This window comes from Hevea brasiliensis, chromosome 7, assembly GCF_030052815.1.
Source record: "Hevea brasiliensis isolate MT/VB/25A 57/8 chromosome 7, ASM3005281v1, whole genome shotgun sequence".
NCBI classification, from domain to species: Eukaryota; Viridiplantae; Streptophyta; class Magnoliopsida; order Malpighiales; family Euphorbiaceae; genus Hevea; species Hevea brasiliensis.
The window spans coordinates 101292235-101305723 of NC_079499.1; the positions used below are offsets into that span (position 1 = coordinate 101292235).

At 30.5% G+C, this 13489-nt stretch overlaps 1 protein-coding gene across 1 annotated transcript; it reads right to left on the minus strand.

The window, feature by feature from the left end:
* Positions 1-3496: 3496 nt before the first annotated feature.
* On the minus strand, positions 3497-5887 carry LOC110653082 (uncharacterized). The gene is made up of 2 exons (XM_021808696.2): positions 5496-5887; positions 3497-5412 (listed from the first exon to the last, which is right to left on the minus strand). Exon 2 carries the CDS (start codon positions 5279-5281, stop codon positions 3803-3805), a length of 1479 nt encoding a protein of 492 aa, XP_021664388.2. The 5' UTR covers positions 5282-5412; positions 5496-5887; the 3' UTR covers positions 3497-3802.
* Between the last annotated feature and the right edge of the window lie 7602 nt (positions 5888-13489).

A 13489-nucleotide genomic window follows, 5' to 3' on the forward strand; every position in this document is an offset into this window, starting at 1 on the left:
ATTTTATCTCTAATTTTTTAATAAGTTCAATTCTTTACTTATTAAATTTTTCTTAAAGATAAATTATTTTCATTCTCTTTTTATTTTATTTTATTTTGATTAAAAGATTTCTGAGAAAAATTAAAATATTTTTATAAATATAACTTAAATTTTGAATCAATAAAATTTTTTTCTAATTTTTTTTTTGTCTAAATCACCCTTAAACCGTTCCTAAACTACTCCCAAACCATCTTGAACTGTCTTTTTCAAACTGCCCTTCAAACTATTTTAAATCGGGCTCAAATCGGAACCTGCAGTTCAGGAACCATCTTTTAAACCGTTCTCTAACGATTTGTTTCAGGTAGGGGTGGCCATGGTTCAGGAACCGCAGGTTACAGTTCTTGAACCGTCGGTTCAGGTTCAATGAAATTATGAACCTGAACCAAACCGTCATGGGACGGTTTAGAAGACGGTTCTTGAATCGCCGGTTCTGGTTTGAGCCCCGGTTTAAAACGGTTTAAAGGACGGTTCGAAAAATAACAGTTCAAAATGGTTTGAAATCGGTTTAGGAGCGGTTTAAGAGCGACTTAAAGGAAAAAATTAGAGGAAAATTTTATTGATTTAGAATTTAAGTTATATTTAAAATATTTTAATTTTTCTTAAAAATCTTTCAATCAAAATAAAATAAGAAAAATAAGAATAAAAATAACTTATTTTTAAGAAAAATTTTAAAAGCAAAAACTTGAACTTATTAAATTTTTCTTAAAAATAAGTTATTTTTAAACTTGAACTTATTAAAAAATTAGAGATGAAATTAATTTAAAAAAAATTAGAAAAAGGTACATGAATTTAATTTTGCCTATGTATCCCTTTAGGATTTAGAGGAATTAAAATTTTCAATTATAAGTTGAGAGAAGGGGGATTGAGGTGGTTTGGTCATGTGAAGCATCGACATAGGAAAACTCAAATTAGACAAGTAGAGCATATTGGGTTGAGGATAGAAAGAAAGAAATAAATAGGTAGACCTAAACTGACTTGGAGGAGAATAGTACAACATGACCTAGAAGTATTACACATTTCCGATGATTTAACCCAAAATCGTTTAGAGTGGAGAAAGAGAATCCATATAGCCGACCCCAATAAATTTTTGAAATAAAAGCTTAATTGAATTGAGTTGAATTGAGTATTACTTACCCTTTTTTAAAAAATTATATGATAATTGATAATTAAAAAATATAAAAGAAAAAAAATCAAAATGGAGGGTATTGAAAATTTTATTGAAGATATAAAATAATAACAGAGTAATTGAAATAGCATAAAAATAATAAAGTAGGGGAATTTTGAAAGTACTGAGAATTAAAAGGAATATAAAAAATAATTATTTAGAAAATTTGAGAGAAATTGAAAGAGTATTAAGAATTAAAGAGAGTGTAGAGAATAATTGTGTAGAGAATTAATGATATATATATATATATATATATAAATGAATTAGGAGTAGAGTGAAGTATTTATTGAACTTTTTTGTATTTAAATCGCTGGTTTTTTTTCCGGTTCGGAATCTTCGGTTTAATCTGGTTCGGAATCGCCGGTTCACGGTTTCTAAAAATTATGAACCTGAACCAAACCGTAGAATGATGATTTCGGTCCGGTTCCGGTTTTGACCGGTTTTGGTCCGATTTTGACCGAACCAGTTTCGGTTCGGTTCCGATTCGAAACCGAACCGTGGCCACCCCTAGTGTCAGGTTCATGATTTCATTGAACTTAAACCGGCAGTTCCTGAATCGTAGCCACCCATGGCTCTTTGCTTTGATCAAACACAGATTTATTGACACAAATTTCTCTTATCATCATTAACATAACTATAATTAAAATCTCTTATATATAATTAAGGGAATTAATATATTAAAAAAAGGCAAATTTCAACTAATTTATATTAATTAACTTCGTCCACTCATTTCCATCTTCAAAATTTTAGATTACTACAATGATAAAATGTTGTGATTGATGATCAATCATCAATGAACATTTCACTTATTCAGCCATTAGGTTAAAAGAAGAGGGCACAATGGTGCATACTATAATAGGAATGCGGGGGGGACTACCACGTACACCAAACTCATTCATAATTTTTTAATTAATTGCTATGTCTTTTATGATTCTTTTATTTTTAATTTACTTTATTATATTTTATTTTTTATTATTAAATTGAAATTTATCAATATATTTTATAAATTTTGTAGAAACTCTATATTTTTCTTAAGATTTGTTCATAATTTATATTTATTTTTTATGATATTTGTAATATATTTTTATCTTCATTAAAACATATAATTATGATATTTAAATGTAATAAATTTTAACTTGATTTCTTATATTTCAAAATTTCAAAGTGACTCATAAATTATTTTAATATGCACAAAATTAAAAGAAACTTAAAATTAAATAATGTGCAGAATTGATTAACTCAATAATTCATATAACATGACTTAAAATTGTTATATTTAAATTGATTTAATTAATTTAGATTTTAATTTGAAAATTAAATAGATAAAATTTAATTTTATGTAAGAAAGAATAGGCACTTGGGTCCAACAGGTACAACCATTGGCAACACTCTATGGCCAAGTTGTGGTAGTCAAAATTACTATGATTAGTAATTTTATATAATGTAATTTATTTATATTTTTAATAAAAATAATAATTTTTTTATTATGCTATTAATAATCTTCTAATGTAAGAGGGGAAATGCAACCATACATATTCAATTTGTATTACTCTTTTATATTTCAAAAATAATTTATATTAAAAAGAGAAAAATCATAAATCTCCAAGATATTATTAAAATTTATATTTACATCTTTGCTCTTTCTTCTTAATTTTATAATGAATATCATGAGATTTTTTTATAATTTATAAAAAGTAATTATTTTCTTTAATAAATATGGTTAAGTGGGTAGATTTTTTTGATGAGTCTTATATAGTTATTAAAGAGAATACATATACATTGAGAGTAATAATAATTACCTTAAAATATAAACAATTAAATTAATTAATTAATTAATTAATTAATTAATTATATAATGAAAACTAGTTTGCGGCGGCTAACGATTCACCAAATCTCGCCACCAATCACTCCTAGGCTTCACATAAATTTTTTAAACTAAGGAAATGAAAAACTTTACACGTATATATATATATATATATATATATATATATGATAGTGATAGAACAAAAACCAGGGAAAAAAACAGCAGACCCATTGCTGCAAACTACATTTTTATTACCATCCTTGTTCTGAAATTTATGCAATATTAAAAAGAAAAGAAAAAAAGATATGGTACGAGGAAGGAACACAGAGTTTGATATTGGTTATGTTAAGTGGGTTTGTTAACATTCTTGATTGATCTCCTTACGACATTCAAAATCACCATTTTTGAAACCCCATTATCGAATTCTATGTAAAGATATGCATATATAAAAGGATCAGAAATATATGGAAATCCCTTAAAAAAGGAAAGACGATGAAAGAGAGGCTATTATTTACACATAATAATTAAGATGAAAAGAAAAGAAAAGAAAAGAAAACAGCGTCTAATTAAGGTGAAATTAAGTCACGGTTAAGATGGAGAGACAGAAAAAATATTCTTCCTTTTCATGCATCAAAGATACTCACCATCATTTTTGCTTTATCTTCATTCTCTTTGTGATGGTCTCTCTCACTATGATGAAACTTCTTAATGGTAATAATATTTATATCTATCCATTTTAAACATATATATATATATATATATATATATATATATATATATATATATATATATTTCTAATCTGAAGAACAAATCCATGATTCCATCATACCTTCACTTCTTGCAGCAGTCACATTCTCTGGCCCCTTATCGCCTTGAAAATCTGATGAAGAAGCCGAGTAGTTTGCTTTCCCATTGGTAACTCTTGGCTGTGAGTTACTGTAATTACCATTGATGGACCTTAACAGACCTTGATCACCCTCGTTCGATCCCACTCCATCTCCCCAGTTTGCGGGGCGGTGGTTGTTGTTGTTGCTGCTGTCGCTTCCTCGCAATGTTGTGTTTGATGATGATACTATGTTTTGGAGTCGAGTGAGGTTCGTGCTAACATGGCCATGGCTCAAACCGAACTCTTCCAGAACACCCATTTTCAGATGTGAATCATTCGATGACATGTCCAACGACCCTTGTTGCGTTTTGGAGGTGTCAAGAATGGCTGAATTGGGAAGTGGGTATTTAGGAAGGAGAGAGTGGGGATTGAGAATTGGGTTTGGCATGTTGATGTTGAGTAGATTCTGTGGCTGCTTCAGAAGTCCTAAATCAGACGATAGCTGGTAGTTAATGGAAGTTGAAGAATTAGAAGTATTAGTATTGGTTCCAGTACCAGAATTGATGTTAGTTGTAGTAGTGGAAGCTATAGCATCCACCATAGAAGAAGTGGAAAAAGATGAGGACGTTGAAGACGAAGGAGAGAGAAATGGAGGGGGAAGTTGGATTTTTTGGGCGAAAGGTCTCAAAAGATAAGGAGGTGTAGGGGATTCCAAATGGGCAGCTGATCTCAAAGTGGAAGCAGTGCCAAATAGATCAAGCCTGCTTCTTGGAAAAGGCGAGGATGTGAAGGGTGGTGCAGGGATGCCAGTGAACTCCTGAACCATGGCTCGGAAATTAGTGGTGTCTGTGGTCAAAACAGTGGTTGGTGCACGCCTCGAAGCTCTGGATCTCTTCTTAGGATTACGAACAATATTATTGGTGGGGGTGGTGGTGGTGTTGTTGTTGGTCTGATCATTCGAACCCGAAGCTGAAGCTGAACCCGAACCTCTTGCAACAATTTCTGGTCCCTGGGGGATTTGTACTGAAGGAAAAGTGGTTCTACTTTGTGGTTGGTTGGTGAAAAATTGTTGGGTTGGTGAGGATGGGGTTACGAAACCACCAAGATCAGTGCAATTCGTCTCAGATCTTAAGTTTTTGGACCAGACCATATCAAGATTGAGGAATGAATTTGGGTTTGTGAGCGGCGGCGGCGATCTTGATGAGGATAAAGGATCAAAGTAGTTTGATAAGAGGTTAAACATGGATGATGAAGAGGGGTGATGGGTTTGGTGGTGGTGGTGGTCTGGTGGTGGTGGCTGTGGTGGTGGTGGGTTAGGCATGGGACCAACATGGCTTAATGGGTTGTTATTGTTGTTCAAGAAAGCTGAGATTGACTCTGCGCGTGAATCATACTCCTCATCTCCACCACTTGAAGATTGCATACTTCCACTATTACCAGAATCCATTACTCTTCAATACACAGACACAGAGACAGAGAGAGATAAAAGGAAAGACGTGTGGAGAGACAGAGATATGGAGAGAGATATGCAGAGAGATTTTTGCTTACTTACTTACACATACCCATTTAAGAGGGAAGCTACAAAACAAAGCATGAGGTAATAGTAAGAGAGAGAAACATATAGAGATATCTTCTGGAAGAATAGAGCTATAAGAAAGTACCCAAGTTGTCTTTAAAGCTCTGATCTGCAAAGAAGACAGCGTTTGGCTTGCTTTTATTTTGTCTTTGGGCAAAAGGGTATGCGTAAAGAAGAGAATAAACAACCCACGGAACATGAAAATTGATGGTTGCAGCAGGACAGAGAAAAAAAAATGGAAGTTAACTCCTGAGTTTTGTTTTATTGCTTGATACGGGGTTGAGGTGAATTAGGGTTTTGTTCCAGAGGGAGGAAAGAGACAGAGAGAGTGGCTGTTTCTCTAGGCTTTTATTCTTTCCGAGGGAGGCTGCTGGCGGTTTCTGTCTCAAAAAGATCAGTGGTGGTGGTGGTGGTGATGGGAATTAGCCACTGGTCAAAGTATGTGAGATTTACGGTTTAGATTCGCTGTATGAATGAAGAAAAAGCTCTACTACTTTATATTAAAATTTAAAAATTAAATTTTTTAATTTTAAGGAATATAATGAGATGGGCAAGCAAGCAACCAAATTGGAGGGATATGTATGGTTGTTGAATGGTATAAAAGAGAAGGATAACAACCATCTATACACCATTACTTTTCAAAACCCAGTTGATAAATCCCCATAATTAGATACAAATTGCAGACTAATTAACCAATTTAATTAATTAATTATTCATAATCATCTAACATTATCTTAATTAGATTTTATGTCATGCTTTCAGGGGTTAGGTTTAATGATTGCCAAAGTAATTAGTTTCAAACACCTGTTGCTCTATTTCTTAATATTTATACCGATTATTGTACAGCATTAACTATTAATTAATTTATAATAAATAAACGTAAAATACAATTTCATTAGCCACAGCCTTTGACCAAGTCAGTAGCCTCGGAAAAAGAAGAAAATCTCATTTATCTTCTTGGTTATAATTGAATAGAACCTCATCATATGGAATCTTTCACAGTTTTTACTCTGCTGAAACTTAAGCAAAACAATGATTTTCTCTGTGTTATCTTCTTCTGCTTCTTCTTTATTAATATTATTATTGAATAAAGAAGCAATTAAAAATCGAACCTGAAGATGGATAGATCGGTTCAACAACATCCTAAGTTGCTGCAACCATCAAAACTTTAAAAAAAGCCAAGTATTAATTTTATTAATACCCTCAGGACTAGTTAATCATGATAATTAATTAATTAATTAATAATGATACTATAGTCAAGTAAACAACTTGGTTTTAGAATACACTTACGTATTTATCTCTTATATTATGTTTAGAGATGATAATAAATAGATTATTTGTAAAAAAATTTTACTCAAACTTCAATTCAAATTTAATTAATTATTTAAATATTTGAATTTTTTTTAAAATTTAATTATAATTTATGATAAATTATTTGTATCTAGAGTGTGCAAATGGTCGGCTTTATTCTATACCAAAGCAAACAGTCAAAATGTTTAGAAATAAAAATCTAACAGCCTTTTGGTAGATTCACGGTATAGGTTGAATGAGAATAGGGAAACAATAGTGAGGTGATTAAGAAAATAAGATGAAAGAGGAAACAGAAATAAAAATTGAACAGAGGGAACGAGGACGAAGGGAAACAAAGAAGAAAAATGAACCTAAACAAGGCAGGGGGAGATTTGGTGAGAGGAGGCAGTCTAGAGCAATGAAAATATAAATCTAAGAAAAAAATCGAGAGACTATATGGTGACACAGTGTGTAGTGCACCCTTGAAATAAATGATATTTAATCCAAAACTTCAAAAAAAATCAAGATTCAATTTGAAATTCGAATGATTAAATAATGCAAACAAAATTTTATTGAAAAGAAAATCTGATTAACAAAGTTTAAAATATGAAAAATATAAGAGTATAAAGGGTATTTATAGAGTTTTAAATCATAATCTAAGCATGAATAAATTTAAAAGATCTTAACTAGTTAGGAATAAAATTTTAAAGAGTCTTAAATTAACTAGAAAATGAAAATACAAATAAAACTAAATAAGAAGTAGAGGATTATAAAAGAAATAAAATTCCTAAACAAAATAGGAAGAAAAACACATTCGAACTCATGTTCCTATGAATCACAGCCAGACCGTGGCTAGGGCTCTTTCTCGAGTCTGGACATCACATAGCTTCTTAATGTGATTAAGGTCCAAGCTTGAGACACGCACTGCATTGTAAAGGAAGAGCCAGAAATTGAGAGGGGAAAAACAATTAGAGGAGGCGAGGTAGAGGCAAGGGCAGGAACAAAGTTGAGCTGAGGTTAAGGTCGAGGTAAAGGCAGAGCGTATAGGGGAAGTCTCGAGGTAAACATTGAAGAAGAAGGAGAGAAGAAAAGGGAAAGCTCAGGGAGTTAAGGTAAGGGCAACAAAATTTCTTTTTAATCAACGGTAAAAATGACAATGTATTAGATTAATGAAAAACTTTGATAAGTTAGATTACTTTGCTTTTTTTAGCCTTATGATCAATGACAAACTTCAATGGAAAAAAAAATTGCAAATTTTGGTGCATCTTAGAAAAAATTAATAATTTTCTATCTTCTTTGTGATAACTAAGGATTCAGGCGGTATCTAAAATAATGACACGTGGCTAAGATGGTTTTGAAATAATAAAGGCGCATGAGTATTTTTGGGATTCATACGACTTCTTTTTTATGGTATTGTGTTATTATGACTACTTCTAGGAAAGGTGTTTTAGGGGGAGAACAATATTCTGATTGGGATCATGGTGTTGACTTAGGAAAAATCTATTGGGAACGGTCCTTATTTGTATAACAAATGAGCCAATGCCTATCAGACACATGTAAAGATACTATAAGTAAGTTGTCTTAATCATTGAAGTCTGTTTAAAAGGTCTAATGATATCATTTTAGAGTAATAATAACCCTAAAAGACCTAGGCTAATGGTGATAGGAGGTATCGAGGTAGATTGATAAATAACTTATCCGGCCTATTTGTTTAGGATAAATAGGTCCGCTGACTAGTGGGTGAGAGGTATTACAGCAAAAAGAAGCCAAAGGCGAGAATGAACTATATCTAGGTGGAATAGTGTCTCTTAATGACACTTTCTCAAGCTATATGTATGATAAAGTATGGTTGTCTTATAAGATAATTGGGTTTCATATTTGTAGGCATCTTAATTGCTTTGTATGTTTCATCTTTAGGGGGCTTTCCTGAGGCCTACCTCTCTAGTATGAATGAATGTTGCCGATGAGGTTCCTTGTAGAATATGACTAATGGTCATCCATCTTTGATCGTGTAAACTAGATGACTGTAATTAATACCTGGAATTCATTGTACGACCCCTTTCTCTTAAAACTAGAAGTGAGATCATGACCAACGCAAACATGCTATGAAGTGGAGTTTTCATATTGAGGTAGTCAATAGTTTATCCGACTTCTTTACATGCATACACGTGTCCCTTGTATGAGGACTTGTGTACTTTATTGTAAGAAGCTTCCGACCTCTATATATGCATACACATGTCCTTCGTATGAGGACTCATGTATTTGAATTGTGAGAAACGTTCGACACCTTTATATGCGTACACGTGTCCCTCATATGAGGACTCTTATACTCATATTGTATCACTTTACATTCAATATGTCTCCATCTGGCACATCTTTAAGAAAGCATAAATATTATAGTATATGAATTAGCAAAGTAACTTGGTTCTATATTAAAAAAATAGCAACTTTGTAATTTACATTATATAAACTTTTTTTTTCCATACAAATTGCTTTTTTAGAATTGGAAGAAGCCATAGATCTTACTTTATTTAACAAGGGCTACAGATGCACTTATCCCTTCTCTTCAGTGGGTTGTCTTTGTTTAGTTGCATTTGTTTGAATCTAATTGGTCAAAGATTGGAAATTCTCTTGAATCCTTGTGGTCTTATTAATTCTGGGGTTTTGTATTTCAACCCTTTTAACAACTATTGTAATTCCCTTGGCACTTTTAAGTGATGTTTGTGGTTTCTTGTTTTATTTTCTCTGTTGTGCCACTAGATCCTTTCTTTTTTCTATTCCTAAGTGGCTTGCTTTTGTTGGGTGATCTCTAACTCGATCTCTTTGTCTTTAAGATTTGAGATTTCAGGGATTAATTTTTGTTACTTCACATTTAAGAAATTGAATCATCTTATTTTGGTTTGCTACTTCTCTTGAGCTTTTGAACTTTCCTTATCATCAAAGCATTTTTTGCCAGTTACTTTAAGCCATGTTTTTGTCTCAAATGGTGCAGTTGGATTTTGGTTAGATTTGTAGTTTTGGTTTGGCGATTGTGTTTTGAAGCTTTCCTCGATTTGCTATTGATTTAGGGATTTGCTATTTGTTTGAATTGCTATGATTTTTTGGGGGTTTCTATTTACTTCCCACTATTTTTTTGTTGCAACATTTTGCTTCTTGTGTTGCTACTATTTGGGTTTTGATCTTGGCAGTTAGGTTTTGTTTTTGGTTTCTTTAGCCATCATTTTTTTTTTTTTTTGCGGTTTGCTTATCAATCTTTTAGTATTTTGTATTCCCTTTTGATCTGTTGTTAGTTTATGTATTTATTGGGCCAAGTTGCTACAATGTTTTTTGTCCTTTTATTTGGTTTTACTGTTGATTATATTATCTAGTGTTTTAACATTAAGGTCTTAATGTTTTATATTTGTGACAAGTTTTCTAAAAAAAATAACTTTGATTGAAATTCAAATTCGAGACTTCACAATCATGGAGATGACTCATTGATAATGTGAACATCTCTGTTATCCCTTGTAGCAACCCAAAAGGGGGGGAGGGGGGGTGTGGGGAATTGGGTTTTCATTAAAAAAAAAATTTGAAGGGTAGGTGGAGATTTTTAAGTGAAATGCACAAGGAAAATGAAGGGAAGAAAGAACACATGAGATTTTATAGAGGTTTGGCTATCCCAAGTCTACGTCATCTCCTCAAGGCTTTCCTTAAGAGTTAACTCCACTAAAATTCTTTTTTAGATGAAGAATAAACCCCTTGTAATTACCACAAGAGTTTACTCTTTTATAAATTCCTTTACACTCAAGAGCAATTTAAAACTCTATTACACTCAAGTAACAATAAATGCTCACAATAACCTTGAACAAACTCTCAAAATAAAGAAATTCTTCTTTGGGTAAAGAATAAACCCCTTATAATCACCACAAGAGCAAACCCTTATTGTTTTATAAATTTCTTTACACTCAAAAGCAATTTAAAACTCTATTACACTCAAGTAACAATAAATGCTCACAACAACCTTGAACAAACTCTCAGAATAAAGAAATTACAGCTCAAACTATCAAGTTCTCAATAATCAATTATGGTAGCTCAAGTTTTAGAGAAATAAAAACTTTTAAATACAATAAATTCTCAAACAAATAGTTGTAACTTCCCTCCAGTCATAAATAGTCTCTATTTATAATTTTGATAAGAAAATAACTGTTTGGGTGCATTAAATGCAAATATAGCATTTCAACCACCCAAAACCAATTTTATCGAGTTGCAGAAACTCAGGTTTGGTTGTCCAAGTCCCTTATTCCGACTACTGAAGGTTGGAGCTCCAAAAAACATCATTTAAAAAATAAACTTGAGCAACTGAAGTTCCCAGCTTCTACCGCCAAAGTGCTTTCTGGACAAAATCAGCCGCCAAAATGCGTTCTGGATAAAAAGGGCATTTAGGTTTTAAAAACTCAAAAGACATCATTTAAAGAGTGAATTTCAGCTGCCGAAATTCCCCACTTCGGCATAAAAGAGCAATTAGGCTTTAAAAACTTATAACTTTTTGTTCTGACCTCATATTTTTGATCCGTTTAAACTGTTGAAAAGCTAATTTGATAAATTTTTCAATGAAAACACTTTCAAAAACAAATTTGTATTTCTTGAAAGTGAAAATTTCATTTTACTCTATCTTGGTTAATAAAAAGCTAAAAATAGAGACACTAAAAAATTTAGAGAAACTTAGATTTGAATCATCATAACCAACCAATTGAGATTCACAACATGAAAGGAAAATTTATATTATAGTGTCTTCTTAATCTTTGTTTTTATTTTTTACTCTCTCACAACCATGATTTGAAACAATTCCTCAATTTTAAACTTGGGACTTATAATTTTAACATAAATACTTTCAAAGTAGATTAGTAGCACACTAATTATTTATTATCATCAAAACATGAATTAAAACCCCAAGGTACAACAATCTCGTTAGTTATATTTGTTATGCTTGTATTTTTCTTATAGCTTAATTAGTTTAGGAATATAAACTTACCAAGTTGAGTTAGCCGCACTCTTATTTCCCTTCAAATTTTTCTTATAATATATATATTCCTTATTTATTTATAAAAAAAATAAATCATTTATTACTCAACCTTATTTATCAGTTCTAAATTTTATTATCACTATTTGAATATTATCTCAACTAATTTAATTTTATATTTTAATCAATATAATTTATATTAAAAAATATTTTTAATTATTAATAATTTATATTTTAAAAATTCAATAACCTTATAAAAAACACATAAATTCTATTTATTCAATTAAACATAATATCTCAAAATTTGTAAATATTACAATTAAAATATATTTTCATTTTTATTTAATTATTTATATAAATAAATTCATACAATAAATATTTAATGTATAAAACTTAATATCAAAATAAATACTAATTACTAGATTTAAATATAATCATAATTCATTTTAATAAAATAATATCAAATGCTCGAACAATTTTTTTCTTTAACGCCAATACTCGAACAGTTTGGATTCCTAATTATGCTAGAAAAACAAAACCCTAACCCTAAAGACCCGATTTATCACGTATTCCAACTCTACACGTAATAAAGTTACAAAAGCTACTTCCATACCCATATCAATTTCTTTTAAACAAATTAATTTATTTTAAATTAATTATACTAAAATTAATTTTTAAACTATAGGATCCAATCGAAATCTTGAACTAAAATAATATTAATTAATAATTATATGCTAATGAGATTTTTGTTGTTCAGTTCATTGGATAGCTTGTCTCACTGTAATTTTGACTATTCACATCAATATTGAATATAATAATCAAATATTATTTCAATTTAAAAGTATAAGTAAAAATTTATAGTGAATTATTAAGTGATTTATTTTATGGGTATTACTTTAAGTTCAGTAGGAAGTTTTTTTTTTAAATTAAATTAAATTAAATTAAAGACATTAATTAATAATTTTGAATCTCAAATTTAAAAAAAATTATGACCATGATGGAGGTATCTAGCTTACGTGATACCATTATACGTACAATAACGATGGATAAACGTAGAGCCACGTGGCATCGTTAATCTCAAATCACTTACCTAATTATGTCTAATCTAAGTTACTTGCACCTGTGAAACAAGTGAATTTTAACTCTGAGAGAGAGAGAGAGAGCCAACTACAAAATTGTGGATTGATGAGACGCGCAGTCGTTTTCAATCAAAGCTGGGTTCTTCGCATGACAAAACTTCACTCATTCGGACCGTTGGATTGATAGGGATCTATTGTCACAATAATTTCAGCTTCATCATTAACATTTCTCTTCGAAAGGATAACTCAGGATAGGACTTATATTTCAATCTGACGGTGGGGGTCCCATTATCAACGGTATATACTTACTATTATTTTTTTATTATTAGAGAGATAAATGAGTAGACTGAAAAAATAAAATCGTGACGGGTGAATTGAATTTATTTACACTATAGTTAATATTGTTAAAAAGTCATAACTAATCAATCAGGTAGATAATCCTTCACTTTTATAAAGTTTTTAAATTTTTTATAATATTTAAATGTATAATTCTTGATTTTTTCTTTTTAATCTTAGGACTAACCTCAATACATGCATTGTCATAATAAATATAAATTTTAATGGTATGACTTATATGTTATTAAAAATTTAAAATATATTATTAATAAAAATTATCAATAAATACTTAGTGATGAACATAAATTTTATAATTTAAAAATTTTAATATTATTTTTATAGTAATTTATAATAATATTATGCATGATATTGTAT